Genomic DNA, 21,066 nt, shown 5'->3' with positions numbered 1-21,066 from the left:
CACTTATATTAACTTTGATATGCTAAATAGAGAAGTGACCTAGAAAATGAGAATATATACAGAAAAATACAACACAGCATCTTTATCCCTATATTTGCATTGATACTTGCAAGAGGAAGAGGATAAATGCGGGATGGGTCGCGAGTACGAAATGAGGGAGGGAAGAGAAGGAAATAACAAATTTTAATGTTTCCTCTAAGCCTGGTCTGGTCTAGTTAAGCTGTAATTGGAGGTGCCACCAACTTAGGGAAGTGGTCTCAATAATTCCAGCAGATGGCAGTGCAATGCTGCATAATAGGTATTAGAGTTATTTACAAATAAAATCCACCAAAAAACCTTCTTGAACCTCTGGACCCCTTAAGAAGGAAAAAACATACAAAACATTTCTTTTTAGGGTTGAGAAGTAATTATTAAAGTATAACCCCATGCTCTGAAAGTCTCTTTTTAATTTGTGAAGTGAATATGAAAGTGTTAGTCACTCAGTCCTGTCAGACTCTTTGTGACCCCATGGACTGTAGCCTGCCAGGCTCCTCTGTCCATTGGATTCTCCAGGCAAGAATACTGGAGCCATTCCCTTCTCCAGGGGATCTTCCTGAACCCAGGGATCAAACCTGGGTCTCCCGCATTGCAGGCAGGTTCTTTACTATCTGAGCCACCAGGAAGTTTTTAATTTAGAGACAGCAAATGCAATCCCAAATCCCAGCAGTCCCCAAAGTTCCAGACACCTCTGTGGATCCCCTCATCAAGATATTTGTTACTGTCAGCTTATGCACGGTTTTGCATTGGCCTCAGGAATTGGCTTCCTTTGTTCAGTTGGTAAAGAATCCCCCTGCAATGCAGGAGACCTGGGTTTGATCCCTGGGTTGGGAAGATCCCCTGGAGAGAGGAAAGGCTACCCACTCCAGTATTCTGGCCTGGAGAATTCCAGGTCACAAAGAGTAGGACACGACTGAGCTACTTTCACTTCTAGGAATCAACTAGAGCCCCAGGTAGCTGCATAAAGCAGCTTCCCCACATCCTTTCCCTTTACTCCCCAGCTTCTTCCCCTGAAAACACAAGAGGCTGTTCCGTACCAGAGTTCCTCAGAATCATCTCAAATTTCTTTGGCCCTTCATGAATTCTTCCTCTCCTAACCTCCAGCGTATGCAGTGCCCTTAGCCCGAGGTCAGCATTGAAAACCTCTTGTGGTTGTTCTCACCTGTGTTCGTTTCAATTTACCAATTAGTCGGTACACCTGAGACCACTGGACAGGGTAGTACGTGTGTTTTGAATTCCCTGCTATATATAACATGGTGCCAGAGTCCAAGGAGGTGCTTAATAAATAGTTGTGGTTGATTAACTCCTCTCACCAGCTCTTTAAAGAGTTTGTCAGCATGCCATCTGATTTTCAGTCACACCAGTTGAGTTAGAAGCCAGCCATCAGAGCAGGTTAAGACTCTAGTGGGGAACTTCTGCTATGGGCCAAATCCTGGTACAAGGTTTCTGTGTCAAGTAAAAGCAGCTCGTTTGGTCCCTGTAACTGAAACCCCATCTTTTCACACTTGAGGCACATGTGCTCCACTTTTTCTCAACTTTCTAGGGTTTCCTTGCATGGGCAGTGCCCCACGCCTGGGCCTGGCCCTGGGCTTAATTTGAGCACAACACAGTTATTTAATTAAACTAGTCTCAGTTCAACATAGTCGTATCATTTTTACTTTCAGGCCTCAATCTAAGTTCTGTTTAGCGTATTTCTACCAGCTCTTCTCTTTGCCACTTTTATTCCCTTCCCCAAACCTGCCCCATGATACGCAATGCTCTGGAGGTCCTGCTTCTTTTATAGGACACTTCTCATCAGGTGTCCTATGTTGGCCCACTGAACTGGGAACATCCAGCATATCCTACCTTGGGGCTTCCCTGGCGGCTCTGACGGTAAAGAATTTTGCCGCAGTGTGGGAGATCCGGGTTTGATCCCTGGGTCAGGAAGATTCCCTGGAGAAGGGAATGGCAACCCACTCCAGTATTTTTGCCTGGAGAATCCACAGACAGAGAAGCCTGGTGGGCTACAGTCCACGGGGCTGCTCAGGACGCCACTGAGCGACTAACACTTGCCCTGTCAACGTACTTTATGCATTCCGAGTGCGCAACTTCAAGCAAGCCTGACCTTCACTAGCCCCGCCCTTGCTGCATTATAATTCTCTTTAGTAGCTGCTGCCTTTGTTCTTCTTTGCTTGTCCATTTGTTGTTTTCACTCATTCATTCACCAAGTATTTATTGAGTGACTATGGATTAGGCACTGGACTCTGGCAAGTCAGTCAGCATGATCACTAGCCTCAGAAAGCTTGTGATTTTGTAAAGATGACACTTAAAAATAAACACACAAATGAATATGGAATTATAATTAAAATACGTTCTCTGGTGTGAAAGAGCAGGGTGCCATGAGAACGTGTCGTGCGGGTGGCGATAGTGTGATAGGCAATTGGTGTGCCTGCGTGCTCAGTCGTGTCCAGCACTTTGGGGACCCCCCGGACTGTAGACCACCAGGCTACTTTGCCCTCGGGATTCTCCCGGCAAGAATACTGGAGTGGGCTGCCATTTCCCACTGTAGGGACTCTTCCGGCCCTGGGATTGAACCCACGTCTCTTGTGTCTCCTGCAATGGCAGGCAAATTCTTTACCTCTGCCATCACCTGGGAAGCCCAATAAGTAATTTAGGCAACAGATCAGGGTAGGGAAGTGACATTTATATTGAGGCCCAAAGTGTGAGAAGTGAATATCCTGAGGGATCGGCATATGCAAAACGACCTTGGAAACAGAACAGGGCGCTGCAGTGTGGTGAGAACAGGGTAGCCCAGCAGGAGGTTTGGCAGTGAGGCCGAAGCTCACCATGCAGGACACCACGGACCATATTCTAGCGTGCAACGTCGGTGATTCTGAAACAGGCTTGCCCTGGGACTTCCCTGGCAGTCTAGTGGTTAAGATACCATGCTTCAAAGGCAGGGGGGTGTGTTCGACCCCTGGTTGGGGAACAAAGATACCACGTGCCATGTGGTGCAGCCAAAAAATTAAAGAAAAAAAAAAAGGCTTTACCCCTCCCTGTTTGACCTTTAGAAACTTGAGTCAGATGTCCAAATTCTTCCCCCTCGGTGCTTCCCACCTGATACACACTCAGACTCTGCTTAGGGCCCTGTTGAAAAAACAGGGACTGAGAACATGTCTTCACTTTTCCTAGGGTCGGGACCACTAACTCATCCATCATTTCAAGTGCCGGGGGGTGGGGAGGGTGGGAAAGACCTAACCTGCCATCACAGGAGTAACAGTTTTATGGGAAAACTTTAAAAGGGCTGCACTTCAAAATGCTAATTTTAATGCCTTTTAATGTCAATGCATTTTCAATGCATTACTTTGCCAACAAAGGTCCATCTAGTCAAAGCGATGTGTTTTTGTAGTAGTCAGTTATGGATGTGAGAGTTGGACTATTAAGGAAGCTGAGCACCAAAGAATTGATACTTTTGAACTGTGATGTTGGAGAAGACTCGTGAGAGTCCCTTGGATTGCAAGGAGATCCAACCAGTCCATCCTAAAGGAAATCAGTCCTGAATATTCACTGGAAGGCCTGATACTGAAGCTGAAACTCCAATACTTTGGCCACCTGATGCGAAGAACTGACTCATTGGAAAAGACCCGATGCTGGGAAAGATTGAAGGCAGGAGGAGAAGGGGACGACAGAAGAAAATATGTTTGGATGGCATCACCGACTTGATGGCCATGAGTTTGAGCAAACTCTGAGAGCTGGTGATTGACAGGGAGGCCTAGCATGCCCTGGCCATGTCCATGGGGTCACAAACAGTCGGAAACGACGGAGCGACTGAACTGAACTGAACTGAACTGAATGTCAATGCAAATCTTCAGTGGAACATTCATTAACTCCTCAAAAGCAGGGAATTGCCTGGCAGTCCAGTAGTCAGGACTCCATGCTTTCATTACCAAGTGCCTGGGTTCAGTCCCTGGTTGTGGAACCTACAAGCCTCACCAAGTGGCCAAAAAACATTTTTAAGGAAAGTATAGAAGTGTTTGTATTTAATTTTAGACCAATCTTAGAGCCTGGATCCCTCAAAGAGGCCTCTGACACTTAAATAATTAACAGTAATAATGCAAGTTAATAGCGATCTCTCTTCTCCAGAATTCAGAAGCACTTTTCACTTATTTGACACTTCCTTAAGCTTGGTGGTGCTAGTGGTAAAGAACCACCTGCCAGTGCAGGCGATGTAAGAGATTCAGATTCAGTCTCTGGGTAGTGAAGATCCCTGGAGGAGGGCATGGCTACCCACCCCAGTACTCTTGCCTGGAGGATCCCATGGACAGAGGAGCCTGGTGGGCTACAGCCCAGAGTGTTGCTAAGAGTCAGACATGACTGAAGCGCCTTAGCACGTAGGCACACAAGCTTCAGGTAGATAGATCACGTGGCGGCTAGGAAAGGAAGAGTTTTAGCCTGCAATTCAGACACCTGAAGGAAGTCCACAGCAAGAAAGGGGTCCCCATCAGCCTTGTAGGTAATGATGTGGCCCTTTAATATGGGACACTGACCACCCGTACCCTCGACTAGCATGAACAAATTGTTCTTGCCAAATTTAGTTATTCCTTGACAGCTGAAGGAGGACATGTCCTGTCAACATGATCTCAAGTGGCTTTATCAGGAGTGGAGGTAAAGAACTGTAGATGCTGCGACAATGGGTACCTCAAGTACATTGTACTTTTCTTTTTGGTTTTGTCTATTTTTGGAAAGTTTCATTATTAGTAAAAATGTTTTAAACGTTTCTTTTATGTCATTATTTATTATTTTCCTCACTGCTCCCACCAAATGTTTCTCTGTGCTAATGGGACAAAACCCTAGTTATCTCTTACTGGGAGCTGCTCTGGCAACAGGTACAAAAATGCATGGTTTGGCAGGGTTTAAAAAGACTCACAGCTTTGAAGTATGAGATGAGAAACTCGGATATTTATCTTGAATTCACAGGATTTCACGTCAACAAGCAGTTTCTGCATTAGATCTTGTTGTGCCCAGGAAGGTGAGAGCCAGATAGATATCACCGTCTTCATCATCACGGGGCAATGGGATTTCGGAAGGAACGCACTTCCTGACTGAGTAAGCATGACTTTGGTCATGCACAGCGTGCTCCCCAACCCTTTCCATGTGCCCCCACATGCAAATGCTCCCAAAGAGGAGTCTGGATCAACAGACAGCAAATTAAACCACTAAGCCCGAAGTAGTGGTCTTAATAGAACCAGAAGTCTCTTAGAAGTCTTGGAAATTTTCAGTCCAGGGCCTTCTCATCTATACTCACTGGAAGACTGAAGTATAATCTGAAGGATTTTATCTGCCCAAGGAAGAGCTTATTTCCAAATGGTGCAGTGACTACTGAGTCAGAAGTCAAGGGACCTGATGCCTCAGGTTCCATGTTCATGAAAGGGTGAAAAGATAGGTTATTATGGGGATTATAATAAGACATTGCAATAGGAAGCGCTTAACACAGCAGCTAACACATTGAAGTACTCAATAAATGGTCTTAGCTTTTGTAAATTATTTCATTACTTACAACATCTTTATATGCCAGTGACATCTTGGCTTGACCCCAGACAGACCCACTCATAATCAAACCCCTCGTGCAGTGGAAAAATGTTTTCCAAACATGACTATAAACTCATTTTATTATGCTTTTGAAATAAGAAAATATTATCATAAATATCTGATCTATTAGTGAAGTCACAATCTGAAAAAAAAAGTCAACTGGTACAGTGTATCTACAGAAGTTACATATTTCTTTTGCCTTTTTTTTTTACTCAATTTCAAAGTAGAACTTGCAGTGATATAAAGAAATATTTAAGATATAAAATCATCCCACCACAATTTTGTTCTTGATTCCACAAAGCATACACATTATTTTCATGAATCCCTCCATTTTAAAATAAACAGTATAGGCACATGGAACGTAACAGTAAAATCTTGTATAGATGACAATGGTAACCTCTAAAGTCTACATTTTCTTTACTGGTTTTCTAAAAATGCTGCTCCAAAAAGAAAAATAAAATACAAATGTATGCATGTATAAAGTCAGAATATCCCAAATATTTTACACAAATTTTTAAAAGCTCTGATCTCTATGCTCATTTTTCATGATTATTTATAATACTTTTAGAGAAATTACATTGCTGAACAAGATAAACATAATTTTACTGTGACCATCATAGGAAAAAACACGTATAAGAATACTTATAACTCTTTATATTTCAAACAATCTTTAGGTTTGAAGATTTAAGAAATGACATTCAGTATAAAGTGTTATTCCAAACACATACAACTTCATTTTAACTTTGACTGTTTACAGATAGTTTCCAAACATTGCTTTGAAATGGCAAACGACAAGGAAAGTGGTTTCACAACTAAATCTTCAAACTAAGTATAAAAATAACAGGAAACATTCCAATTTCTCTTTGGAAAACATCTATGAGATACTAGCTTTCTGCCATCAAATCAAGTCAGCATTTCATTCTGAAAGCACTGTATTAATATGTAATATTTAAAATAATCCAGTTATAGGCAAAGACTCATGCTGAATATACTTGGTCAACCTGGGTGCCCCTCATGGCTGTGTTTTTTCTTTCAGTACCTGTGTCCAGGCATTTGTGAGACCTCTCTGGGGACAGTGGATTGAATAACCTTCAGGGTCAAAATATTTCCTTGAGGTTCAGACTTAATGTTTTTTGTTTTTTGGCCATGGGGCTCAGCACGAGGGATCTGAGCTCCCCAACCAGGGATCAAAACTGAGGCCCCTGAATTGGAAGCGTGGAGTCTTAACCACTGCACCTCCAGGGAAGTTCCCAGATTTAAAAGTTTTAATTAATTAAAATCTCCTTTCAAATGTATAACTTGCCCCTATTTTATAAGTGCAGCATGATTTGGGATTCAGGATTGTAGTTCAGAGGACTTAAAATGGTTAGGGACAGGCTGGGGGTCTGACCTCTTTCTTATCTCCCCATGCCCTCCCCTCATCAATCTGAAGACCCGAACCATAGGGAGATAGGGTACTTGGAAATGAGAGAACTATTCTAATCCAGTGATTTAAGGTGTGTGAAAGAGTTCTATGAACTATAAAACAACACACCACTAGCCTTCTTAACTTTGTCCTTCCTCTCTCCTGGCCAAAGCTATAATTTGTGAGAAGGCCACAGTGCTGAGGTTAACTCCCAAAGCCTTCTCATTCAGCAGAAAAGGTCCACCAAGTTCCTAATGATTATCTATAAAGAGATGAAGAGCAGTGGACGCTGGAACAATAACTGACACAGGGAAAAAGGAACCTCACTTTCAGAACATCTCTAGAATAATATTTTTCAGGCAACACTCTCACCTTGTTTTGGGTAATGCTGAAGTTAAATGTCTGATCTGAAAAGAAAACTCTCACCAGGGACCTGCTGATTCAAGAATTCAATTCCTGCCCAGCTGGAATGCTGCCAACATTTTCCCATTCCTAACAGGGAAGTCTACAGTTAAAATAAGTGCTCTATTTCTGAAGAAAAAAAGGGAAATGTTAGTGTTAACATTTCTGGTAAGATTTAGGAATCACCCACGTGACTTTGCGTGTTCTATCAATTTAAAGTATCATATGTGATAGCAACAGAGGCGAGCACCTGGCCGGAGGAAATGAGCTTTCAGTGGTGGTGGAAGGTGAGGATGCTAAACCTTCTTCCTAGTGGAGCTTCTCATTAGGATGTGAAACAGAGTGCTTAAAGAATAGATTCTTCAAAAGGCAGTGATTAAAATGTGATACCCCCTTTTCCAAACAGCATAAAGAAACCTACATGTCAATGCTTCTGGCTTACCTTCTAACTGAAGAAGGAAGGTGGAGAGACAGACAGTTTGAAACAAAGCTGTTCCACTGTTATCTGCTTTAGTCATTTGTTGAAATTACCCCTGTTTACAGGAAATTATATCAGTTGTGTCCTAACATTCTCCACGGTGTGATGCTCTTTGAATTCAATTGTGAATCCCAAATGGGGAAACTCTCAGCCGGTCCAGTTTGCTTTGTTATTTGCTATTTCCCAACCCCCTACAAACATATTAATAAAACAATAAATTTCCTTGGAAGGCAACGCTTCTGCCAAAATAAAATCCTTCAGAAACATATACAATCCGGTGTCCCACCTCTCTCAGCCCTGAAAATTCCTAGGCTCAAAGCCATTGGTCATGTGGGGCTGGAACCAAGCATTGCTAGAGCGCAGATTCCCCATCTTTCTGATCTAATTCTCTTGCTACAGAATAAGCCACCGAGCCATTGGTCCATAGCTGCATCTTGGGATCTGATTCTTTGGCAAGGAGCCGCAGCTGGGTTTTTTTCATCTTCTTTACAACTCTAGCAAAGCCAAGCAGCAAAGAGCTAAATATCATTGAGAATCCACAGAGAAGGAACGCTGCAGTGTAGCTGCCGGTCGTATCTACAAGCCATCCTGTGACAAGCAACAGCGAGATGATATTGTTGAGTTGAAAATTTGACTATTTACTCACGCAGATCTAATGATTCGTGAGGATAATAACAATAGATTGCTAGCACCACCACTATCATTGTCACACAAAGCAGATCTAAAAGTATTTTGCAACAACTGAAAAATGCATTCTATTTTCTAGAGAAACTCCTAAATTGTTGTTATTATGTAAAGTGTTTAGAAGTACTACATTCTATACTAAGAATAATAGTATTCTTAATACACAATAAATATTAGTCATTATTAATTTCATGAATATGGTAGCAAAGATAAAAACATCATTCAAATTATAGAGTTTAGGATTATCTCTTTATCTAGAGTGTGAAGAGAATATAATTGTACAGAACCCTAGTAGTAATGTTCCCAGCACCCATATACTGTCTATCTTGAGTAACAGAACATGCTCCTAGATAAAGCAGAATCCAAATTTCCTACCAGATCCAGACATTTTACCCTATCCAGTTTGAAAGTCAGATCGTTGGGCCATGTTAAAGTTTCAAATGCAAGTTTCAGGAAGCATAATTCTGTAATCACAGCTTTTTAAAATTTATCTGTTGTTGCAACAAATTAACCACAATATCAACTCCCGCTCTAAATTTTGAGGAGAAGCAGAGTATATGATATGCAAAATATAAGTCCCAATAATCAGGGACTCAATGGGGTAAAATTAGACATTGGCAGGAAATTATTTTGTAATTAAAAAGGTTTTTAAAGTTCCTCCAAACTTTACTTATGTGCCAAGAAAATCCACACAGAAGTATATGACTTCTGCTCTCATCTACTTCAACAATTAGCCAAAAATGGCATGAAAAAATTATGAGAAGCCCCATAACGTTTCCTACAATCTGAAGTGAAAGTGAAGGTTTCTTAGTCATGTCCAACTCTTTGTGACCCCCTGCACTATACAGTCCATGGAATTCTCCAGGCCAGAATACTGGAGTGGGTAGCCTATTCCTTCTCCAGTGGATCTTCCTGACCCAGGAATTGAACTGGGGTCTCCTGCATTGCACGTGGATTCTTTACCAACTGAGCTATGAGGGAAGCCTACAATCCAAACTGTTACTCTCAAATATTTTAGTTATGTGATTTACCTGTGCATTTCTTTAGCAGCAAGCAGGAGACTGCGTAAAGAACTGTCATCTTAAAAGTCGTTAAATAAGAGAAGTATTACAACAGGAACTCACACACTGATCCTCTAATACCTAGTAATGAGTATACTATCTGCTATGCCAAATGCTGGAGAAGACTCTTGTGAATCCCCTGGACTGCAAGGAGATCCAATCAGCCAATCCTAAAGGAAATCCGTCCTGAATATTCATTGGAAGGACTGATGCTGGAGCTGAAGCTCCAGTACTTTAGCCACCTGATGCACTGACTCATTGGAAAATACCCTGATGCTGGGAAAGATTGAAGGCAGAAGGAGAAGGGGGTGACAGAGGACAGATGGTTGGATGCATCACCTACGCAATGGACATGAGTTTGAGTAGGCTCCGGGAGTTGGTGATGGACAGGGAAGCCTGGTGTGCTGCAGTCCATGGAGTCTCAAAGAGTCAGACATGACTGAGTGACTGAACTGAACTGAACAGATGCCAAATGAAGGCCATGGTTTGACAAAAGGACCCAGGAATCCTCATTTATGTTCCATGACTGTTTAACAGAATCACAGTGTTCCTAAAGGTTGGTAAATACAAAAACTGGCTATGGAGGGAGGATATGAGAACATCCTGGGGCTATTTTCCAAAACTGAAGCACTAAACATATCATCCTATATCATGGAGTTTAAACTGACCAGGAGTTTTTATCTGTAGCCATCAAGCAGTCACAATTTCTCCTGGTTTGACACTTTAGCAATTGCTGGGTTTGGAAATAACTTGAACTGTTGTCTATTTACAACAGTTGCTAAAGCAGAAATCCTGCCTTCTTCAAAATATCCCCTTCTTTCCTTCTAGGCAAATGTTTACTTCATTTCTCTTTTGCCTGTCTTCAGAGACCTTGTTCACTCTCAGTTTTAATCTAGGCAAGCAATAATCTGGACCAATCATTCTCATTCTTTAGTGTACAGGAGAGTCACAAGAAAACTGCTTAAGAATGTAGGTTCCTGGAACTCACCCCTAAAGATCCAAATCACAGATGGAGGGTCATGGAATCTGCAGTCTAACAAGGGTCCCAGGGGATTCTGTTGCAGTGATCTCAAGACATCATTCTGAGAGACACTGGTCTAGACTACAACCCCAAGAAGATGGAATGGGTTCTTACCTGTTTGCTGATACACCAACAGCACCAGACACAGTGCTGATGTACACAGCAATAAATATCTGTTGAATTACTTGTTTAAGGCATGCAATACATATTTCTTGAATTATCTAATGTACTCAATGAATATTTGTGGAATTACTTAATCATGTTTTTAATGTCTTATCATTTTACAAAACATTCTAGATGCTTTATCTTGAGTCCCAAATCTGTGTATCCAAATCTGGCCTCCCTCTAATGCTCGGATTTCATCCTTAAATACCTTATTGGGTGTTTCAGATATCTGAGTATGTCTAAATATTACATTTATTATTTTCTGGCAAAGCTACTCTCTTCCGCTTCCTTATTTCTTTCAAGTATGCCATCATCTCCTGATGTATTGGACTTGTTCCCTCCTTCATACCCCCACATGCTAAAATCAGTTGATTTTCCCCCCAAATTTCCTCCTTTGACCCCAGAGTTCATTCTCATTTCTGCTGCAGAAGCCATAGTTCAGGCCTTTATCAGATGGCTCCTGAACTATCAGAATGAAATTCTAACTGCTTCTCCACTAAAGTACTAGATCATCTTCCTAAAACACATTCTGTATTACTCCTTTGCACAAAAGCTGTAATACTTAGAGACCCATATCCTCTGAAGTATACAGGGCCCCACCTCCTTTAGCGGGCGCTGGAGACACTCCACTATGACACCTGTACATTAACATTCCAGCTCACCACCTACCTCATCATTCTTACCTCTACTGGGACCCTCTATGCCCGCCAGCCTTCCCTCTGAAAGTGCCCAACTCATATCTAAGTCTGAACAGCTGTTTCATTCCATTGCACGCATCGTTTGTGTGGAACAGAATCAAGATCCTAATTTGGGACTCTTTTTCCCCAAGTACACTAAGGTCCTCCATTAGTTGGAAGAAGATTATACAACAAAGGAAGTAGGTGAGACCATGGTATTTTGGTGGCTCGGCCATTCCTTTCTCTTTCTTTCTTCCCAACTTACTTCCACTTCTCATAGTATGTTGTGTGAGTCCACTGTTTTTACATCAAAATGACAAAGAGAAGAGCTGACTGGGGTCAGGGGGTTTCCTCCGGAAACTTACCTGCGATGGGTGGGCTCACCAAGTACGGCACCGCGTGCAAGAAGTACACCACGCCGAGTGCTGATGACAGAGAGGTGGTCCCCACAATTTCTGCGGTCACTACTGGGATCAAAGTCACATAGGCACCATCGAAGTAGCCAAAAGTACAAGCGAAAGGCACGAGCAGGGGAAGGCTTTGAAGCATTGGGAGGCAGAGATAGCAGAGCCCATCCAGTCCGATGGCAAAGAGGTAGCAAACATACTGGTAGTTCTTCAGACACCTGTGGATTTGAAGACCAAGAATGAGTGCAGGACACACAGCTTCTATCAAAGAGCTCTAGAATCCTGGCCATGTAGCGGTAAGCGCTTTATTTATAGAGATGGCCTCCCCATTGTGTGCTTTCTACGTTGTCTCCCTATCTTTCTTTTGGTATATGCAAATGCAAGAATGGATCTTCCCGGGAAGCATTATGGTAGAAAATAACCCGTGCACTAAAATTAGAAAGATAGACGTTTGAGTCCAGCTCCTCCATCTACTAACTGCCTAACTCTAACCTCAATTCCTTTAGCTATAAAATGAGATGTTATCTATCTCAGAGTTAATCAAGGAAATTTGTGAAATAACACATAGAGGGTCAGGAGACTAATATTTTCTACAAGTCTACCATATTCGATGCTTTCAGATATATCATCCATTAGTCTCCAGCTCTTCATATATGTTCAATAACCCAAGGGGGTATACAAAGAGGAAACCACGACATGAAGAAATGAAAATGATTTGCCAGAAATTATGATGGTCATGTATTAGGGCTAAGTCTTATTTCAAATCTCCCCAGTGGTACATCCATGAATATTTTCCCTTTGTAGATCCAAACCCATCTATGATAGCAATTATTACAAAGACTGTATTATATCAGCATCAGCAATTTACACTTTATAAATTATGTAAGAAAAGCAATTTATGCTTTTCTGCTTGTAATCTCATTTGAGCCTCACAAAACGCTATAAAGTCCTTAGGCAAATATTGAACTGGTCCATTTTACAGATGAAGACCCGTGAGGATCTGAGAGTTGGGTGATTTTCTCTAAGTCTCAGGGATAATATGGGGCAGAGCCAGGACAAGAACTTGGGTCTTTTATATCTTAGACTAGAAATCCCTCTTTCAGATCTGTATCAGACAGCTTCTGGTTGGGTTATTTGATTGTAAAGAAAGATACCCTTTGCTCTTCCCCACATTCCTTAGCTATTAAAAGTGTGGCTTTTATATTTAACCCTAAATATTGTATTCATGATACTGGTGAATGGCAGTTGGATCCTGATTACTTCCCAAAGACATAACAGCTAAGAAGCCACGTGATGATAGCTCTCCCAGGTCATAGCTCAAGTGTGAAAAGTCTGTCATTTAGGAGAATATGAATAGTTTGCTCTCTTCAATTTAGATCAGCATTAGCTGAAGAAACTACTCAGATTTCTTAAAATACTGGTTTCTAAGTCTAAAATTATAATGAAGCTATTTGCTTCTTGCACTGTCAAACATAAATATGTTGTGCTACAGATAACGTGCTATTATTGACCTGGTCCTCCTACCGAGACTGCAGCCTATTCCTCTCTCTGTTGCCAGCCAGTCTCTGGGGTGGTTCGAAAGACACTAAAACCACAGTGACCAGTCAGAAGTTGTTTTACTGGAGGACTGACCTGACTTAGAATGGAATTAAATTTGTTACCAGAACTCGTAACTATCCTTTGCTTTTGCCATTTAGACATACCCATCATTCTAAATGATCTAGATCAGGGGTCAGCAAACTATGGCTAAATCTGGCCCACCACTTGTTTTTTGGACTGTGAACTTAGAATGGTTTTCTCATTTTTGAATGATTGGAAAAAATCGAAAGAACAATAAAATGTTGTGACATGCACACACTGTGTGAGAAACTAAAATTTTAGTGCCCTTAAATAAAGTCTTATTGGAATATGGCCACTCTCTTTTGGTCACATATTGTCTACGGCTGCTTTTGTGCTACAAGAGCAGCGTTGGGTGGTTGGGATCATATGACCTACAAAGTCAATGAGACTTTATCTCTTTAATGTCTATCCCTGTACAAAAAGTTTGCCGACGCCTGACTAGAAGAACCAACAAGGGAGTTGCCTTCAGATATTGAAAAGCTGTTAACATTATTTAGACCTAGGTATTCTAGAGGGTAAGGTGATGAAAGGGAAGTTAAAGTCATTCAGTCATGTCTGACTCTTTGCAACTCCATGGACTAGAATTCTCCAGGCCAGAATACTGGAGTGGGTAGCCATTCCCTTCTCCAGGGGATCCTCCCAACCCAGGGATTGAACCCAGGTCTCCTACGTTGCAGGTAGATTCTTTACCAGCTAAGCCATCAGGGAAGCCCAAGGTGATGAAAGGACACTCAAAGCTTAAAGTTCCTTGTGGGGAACCAGCGGTGGTTTCACAGATTTTTACCTTCTGTCAGTTAGCCATCCAAACGTGATATTGCCAATAATGTCAATCACCCCAAGAATAGACATAAGAAAAGCAGCTTGCTGATGAGTCACTCCGACACTCAATGCATAAGGCACGAAGTACACAAACAGAGGGCTACAGCCATAAGCCATAAACAGGACAGAGATGGCCAACACGACAAAGTCTGACATCAGTAGAAAACTGTATTCCTGCTGCAAAGAGCTACAGAGGCAGGTCTGCACCCATTCTTTAGTCCAAGTCGAACAGGAAGATGCCCGCTTCAAGTCTTGTGTCCGAGTTCTGCAGACATGGTTCTGCTCTGGAGTGGTCTGGTCCTCTTTAAGGGTGATCGGCCGCATCAAGGCACCGCAGACACAGAGATTCAAAACGAAGCCCCCAAGGATGAGTAATGCTCCTCTCCAGGAAAACTGTTCAATAAGGAGCTGAACCACAGGAGCCAGGATGAAGATGCCAATGCCACTTCCTGACAGGGAGATCCCATAAGCAAGGGCTTTCCGTCTGCTGAAATACTTGCCAACCATGGCAATAGCTGGAGAGTAACAAAGTGCAAATCCAAGACCTGGTGATAAAGAGAAGTCTATGAGTGCTAATGGTATGCCATGAATAGCCACTGAAAGAACATCTCTGAGAATCATACTATTGGGATTTAAGAGAATCTAAATCTCAAGTAAATCCCTTTAAAATTGCTTTCTACATCAAGCTGAAAATGAGTCTCCCCTCACCAGCCATCCACAATTTGGAAAGTATAGCATCTGTATGACTTTCTTCTTGGGAAGAAAAGCTTTAAGGGACTATGACTTAAGCAAAATAAAATGAAGACTTTAAAAACTATTATACAAGTTAAATTTGAATTAACTAGAAAATCAGGATAACACTGACCTGAGAAATGTATTCTCACCACAACAATTCTTTTTTAAATAAATTAAAGTTAATTTTAGTAAATTAAATGATCTCTGGGTAATTTAAGTATTGTTAAATTATTGATAAGACTTACATTATTGATAATACTTAAATTATCCAGAGAATTACTTCAACTCTTCACTGCACATGGAGACACAACCCTGATTATCTGGACCACTTTGGAATTTGTGTTTAAATAGCATATGTGATCCTGTGAAAGTTCCAGAGTAATTTCAAATATTAAGAAACATGCTAATTTTATCCATGAACATAGCATGTACATATAGCAACCTGAAAATATCCCCAGCAGAAAGTCTCTTCAAGATTTTCCAGTTCTATTTCTTTTTTAAGTCAAGAAAATCAGAAAGGCCTTAAACCTGGAATTTAAACATCAAGGAAGGAAAAGGAGAACTGCCTGCACCTCCTATTTCCATCTTCGGGGCAGGGTGAGCAATGATCCCAGTTTGCTTGGACTGAGGAGTTTCCCACATGTGAGGCTTTCAGCACCAGGCCCAGGACAGTTTCTGGTAAACTGGGAGGATGGGACACCCTAGTGGTCAGGCCCTTTGGGTGACAGGGGACAGACACCTTTTTAGCTTGCAGATCCAGATTTATAACCTCACTGTGAGATTATATCTTTTATTGGCCAGATCATGCTAGTCCCTCCAACCAACCTTGATCCTCTGCAGTCCCTGTAAGTGTGATCTGTGGAATGCACATCAGTTGCTTCTCTTTCTATGGACTTCATTCTCTAAAGTATATTTCCATAACATTGAAAGAGAATGTGTGATGTAAGGATATTCACAAGAGGCTTTTTTTTTTTTTAACTGTAAACCCCCATTTATTGGACAATGATACTCACTAAAAAGTAAGGGCAACTCTGGTCAACCACAGATAGTATTTCTATGTCTTGGCAAAGATGTTGGGAGAATGATCATTGCTAAAAATTTATGTTGCCCTGGCTAATGTTGCTCTGCTTCTGAGTGAAGGATCTCAGCCATACATGGCTGCCCAAGGAAAGTCAGTAGTCACTGTTGTCACGTGGCTGAATTAAAGTGCTGACACAGTCTCATTACATATGACAGTCCATTAAATTCCTAGCCCTTGTGTTTAATCGTGTGGTAGGCAGACGTTCAGCTAAATTATGCATCCAACAATAGGAATATTTTATGAATTACTGCTCTGTGGGAAGGCTTAACAACCCCTGGATAGGGTGGGATGAGAAAGGGTGGTATAAAGTGCCCTTACCTGTAAGAACTCCAAGAGTGAGGTAGAGATGCTTCAGACTGGTGGCAAATGAGCCCAGGATGAGACCAGTAGATGCAAGCAAGCCACCCAGCATGATTCCCACTTGACAGGAGAAATGGTTACTGACAACACTCCCAAGTGGAGCTTCAAAAACAATAATACATAGGTTCAACATAGAGGCCTTGAGGGCGCTGTGTACAGGCTGGGGTGCTGTATCAGTGGCGCAGATAGCCGCCCATCCTCAGATCCTCGAGCCCACCCCACTCATCTTATGGAGTTAGAAACCAAGGGGAGAGGGAATGACCTGCCTACCCGACTCATCCTACGGAGTTAGAAACCAAAGGGAGAGGGAATGACCTGCCTACCCGACTCATCCTATGCAGTTAGAAACCGAGGGGAGAGGGAATGACCTGCTCACGGTCCCACAGAGAGCAAGTGGCAAGGCTAGAATCAGGAGCAGGTCTCCTGACCAGTATTTGACTGCTCATTCCATTTCTCCATGCTAGAATGGTCATAATCCCAGGAGAATGGGCTGCTTTTCAAACAGCAAGTCAGCTCCTTGAAACGAAGGCCTTGGATAGAATTTAAACACACTGCATCTAACGTGACCTTGATTTAGCTCAATGGTTGTACAGTGATATGCCTTGTATGTTTTACATAATATGGATAATACACAATTAACAACAATCATGACAGGTATATGGCGGAAAAGAAGGTGGGCAACACTGCATGGCCAGCAGTGTTATGCAAGAAAAGGCCAGGGAGAGAGATCACAGACACACTTCACAATCTGGCACTGCTTCTGGGCTTTTGAAAACCCTGTGGATGAGAAATGAAAGCCCAGAAAATCTAGGAAATGCGATGATAACGTTTCAGTTAGCCTCATTCTATCTGTGGTTTAACAGTGTGTCAGAATTATGCCAACTTCCAGGTTTATAGGATAATAATTCAAGCTGGAAGAGGCCAAAAAGAAACTAAAGTTCAGGGGAATATGACATGCCCAAGATCACCAAAAAATATTCAGCTTAGGGCACCTGACACCGAGTACAATGTTATTTCACCCTATTATTCTGGCTTCTTGGGTCTTTCAGGCAGAGGAGATGAGTGGAGAAAGCATGCGAATTTCTTTCTAAAAAACAATTCATGCTGACACCAGTATTCATGGGAACAAGATCAGAAGAGCCAATTCTCTGGGTATCTGTAGAGTATAATTTTTATATAGATCAGGTTAAAATTGGGGCTTGATTCAAATGTACATGATAGCATCAGTCATCAGCCTAATATCCCATCTAGTTGGAATAGTAGCTGGATGCATATATAACCTCTAGATAATAGGAATGAGCAAATCTCCTAAAAATACATTTAATTCTCCAGGCTGATGCTGTAATGGCTCTTGGAAAGTGACAAGATGTATATGAAACTCAATGAAAAATGTTCACTTCTCTGCCCATCATAGGGCAGATATGGCCCCAAGGTATGTCCCAGATGTGATTCTGCAGCCTCTTGTCCATACTCCAAACTCAACTAATGTCACCAGATGAGCAAACAAGTATACAGTAATTGGGTACAAGAGGACTCAAGGCCTTGGATAGAATTTAAATACACTGCATCTAATGTGACCCTGCTTTAGCTCAACGGTTCACATGGTCATTGTGACCACAGTGGTCACTGAAGGCCATTTATTTCTCTTTGAGGGATTATAAATACTCTCCAAAAGATAACAGTGGGAGAAATGAGTCACCTGCGTCCTTCGTGAAAGATAAACATGGAAGTTCTCACTGCCATGAGCACAGGCGTGCTCACACAAAGACAATGACTACTCATCTGACCCTGAAAATCAAGTGATCATCTTAACGTTTTAAATTAAAAAGATAGGCTAGAAAACCCGAGTTATGATTTCTTGATCCCTTCTGACCTTCCAGTGTTATCAGTAGCATCAACTTAGTGGTCTTGTGAAACCTAGAATTGCATTCAAATTCCTTTTAACCAAGGAACTACATCAGAACAAATCCTGATTATGTACATTTTTCTAAAAATAAATATGAATCAGTACCTACAATGGAATAGGGATGTAATTTATGTGTTACTGGAGAGGGCAATGGCACCCCACTCCAGTACTCTTCCCTGGAAAATGCCATGGATGGAGGAGCCTGGTGGGCTGCAGTCCATGGGGTTGCTGGGAGTCGGAGACGACTGAGCAACTTCACTTTCACTTTTCACTTTCATGCATCGGAGAAGGAAATGGCAACCCACTCCAGGGTTCTTGCCTGGAGAATCCCAGGGACGGAGGAGCCTGGTGGGCTGCCGTCTATGGGGTCGCACAGAGTCGGACACGACTGAAGCGACTTAGCAGTAGTAGTAGTAAACCAAATAGCATTTTCTTCTGCCACCAAGATATGGCCTGAAGACATAACAGTTTTTTTAAAAATGTTCAGGAGTCAAGAAACGAAAGGATTTAATGGGTCAAGCCTGCAAATAGATCATTTCAATTTGACCCAATCTCATAAAATTTCTATGACACTCCTTTAATAACTTTGGTTGGAAATTTTTAAAAAGAAAAATATCAAGGTTAGCTTCTCTTTACTGTACAGATGGAATGAGAGATTCCACGAATCTTGAGACCACTCTACACATTATGTACAGCACCTTTGTGGTTCTGGAAGGATATTATAGCCATCGTGAACATGCTTATCTTATGATTGCAACATTCTATTTTTCCACAATACTTGTCGAAGAATGAAGACGTATGCATGAAAAATGAATCAATGAGCCAAATTTTGAACTCTCTGGGAAGGAACGAGAGTGAAAACAAAACTTGAGGCACGATGCGCATATTACTGGCACGTATTTAAGGAGACTGCATGGAAATGGCTCACAGTGCCTTCTGATGGCTGTTTACATGACTGGAAAATAAGAAGACAACAAGACACAGTGTACAATGTATAGTTAGCTGCATCCAGAATCAGGACAAGTCCTGTGATGCCTGGCTCCCTTGCTTTATATGGAAGAACCAAATGGTAAGTATCCAGCTGACTGTACTCACTACCTGGTCCATCCAACATCAACGAAGAACATTAATTCCAACAGCATGTCTGATTGAGTTTGGTTAAAGGCAGGATCATATTTTTCTCTGTATATAGTTTTAGTCAATTTTTACCCTAGCCCTTCTACTCAGAAAAACAGGTCATCAGAGGCAATGGAAGGCCACTGTCATGTACAGTTCAAAGGGAGCCAGCGAATGTCTATCTCTGGAGACACTTACCACAGAGCATGGTCACGCAGTCTACAATGGAATGGATCCAGGCTGTCTGTGCATAATCCTGAGAGAAGTATGTCTGGAACTCCACAAAAAAAATTGAAATACATCTGAAAAAAAGTGCAAGTGTTTTATACAAAAAACAATGAATATAGATTTGACCTAGAGCTTCAAGTTTTGGTTCAATCAGCTGTTCCAGTCTCTAAGGGTTTTGATTGATTTTGATTGATTTTCAATGATACATTGCTGGTCCATAGTGAGTGGGAAATCAGAAGCTAACCATTGGCATTCTAAGGGATAAGAACAAGTGTTCATTCACTACAGGGCTGTGAAGCCAAGGAGATGTGAAGATCACTGCTGTAGGAAAAGTCTTATAGAAAAGATGGCAGGTCAAACACATGGGTTCTTACTCAGCTTAGTGTTTCACTAACATCTATAGCTTCTAAGAGATGGTTGTTTAAGTTACGATTTGACAATAAACTATTATACATCACCCACCAATTTCACTTCTAGGTTTTAACCAAAGTTAATAAACAGATGATGGTGATAATAATAATAGAAAACAATAATACAAAAAAGATACACATATATTGTGGATAACAATTTATAATAGCCAAATGTTGTCACCAACCTATTTGTCCACCAGTAGGGACTGGTTTAAAATTAAAAGATGCTGAAATGATAAGGGACTGAAATTAAAAGATGCTTGCTCCTTGGAAGAAAAGCTATGACAAACCTAAGTAGCGGATTAAAAAGCAGACATTACTTTGTCAACAAAGGTCCGTCTGGTCAAGTCTATGGTTTTCCCAGTAGTCAGGTATGGATGTGAGAGCTGGACCATAAAGAAGGCTGAGTGCCGAAGGATTGATGCTTTTGAACTGTGGTGTTGGAGAAGACTCTTGAGAATCCCTTGGACTGGAAGGAGATCCAACCAGTCCATCCCAAAGGAAATCAGTCTTGAATATTCCTTGGAAAGACTGAAGCTGGAGCTGAAGCTCCAATACTTTAGCCACCTGATGCGAAGGACTGACTCATTAGAAAAGACCCTGATGCTGGAAAATATTGAAGGCAAGAGGAGCAGGGGACGACAGAGGACGAGATGGTGGATGGCATCACCGACTCGATGGACATGAGTTTGAGCAAGCTCTGGGAGTTGGTGATGGACAGGGAAGCCTGGCATGCTGCAGTCCATGGGGTCACAAAGAGTCAGACATGACTGAGCGACTGAACTGAACTGAACTGAACTGAGAAACTGCGTAAGTAACATAGCATATCAATAAAATGAAATATTTATTAGGTATTTGATTTATTGACTTGGAAATAAATTCACAAC

The 21,066-nt window shown here is 41.7% G+C and overlaps 1 protein-coding gene across 1 annotated transcript in view; it reads right to left on the bottom strand.

Moving 5' to 3' along the window:
* SLC16A12 (solute carrier family 16 member 12) overlaps window positions 5,667–21,066 on the bottom strand; it is a 100,554-nt gene continuing 85,154 nt past the window's right edge. The window contains exons 6-10 of the mRNA XM_018041575.1: window positions 19,740–19,843; window positions 16,478–16,621; window positions 14,309–14,888; window positions 11,863–12,122; window positions 5,667–8,477 (exon numbers count right to left, since the gene is read on the bottom strand). Of these exons, the coding sequence (XP_017897064.1) occupies window positions 8,242–8,477; window positions 11,863–12,122; window positions 14,309–14,888; window positions 16,478–16,621; window positions 19,740–19,843 (1,324 nt within the window). The 3' untranslated portion in view covers window positions 5,667–8,241. The remainder of the gene's footprint in view (window positions 8,478–11,862; window positions 12,123–14,308; window positions 14,889–16,477; window positions 16,622–19,739; window positions 19,844–21,066) is intronic.

Source organism: Capra hircus, chromosome 26, assembly GCF_001704415.2.
Source record: "Capra hircus breed San Clemente chromosome 26, ASM170441v1, whole genome shotgun sequence".
NCBI classification, from domain to species: Eukaryota; Metazoa; Chordata; class Mammalia; order Artiodactyla; family Bovidae; genus Capra; species Capra hircus.
Note: the sequence above shows the minus strand (reverse complement) of the source record. Positions and strands in the feature narration are given on the sequence as shown.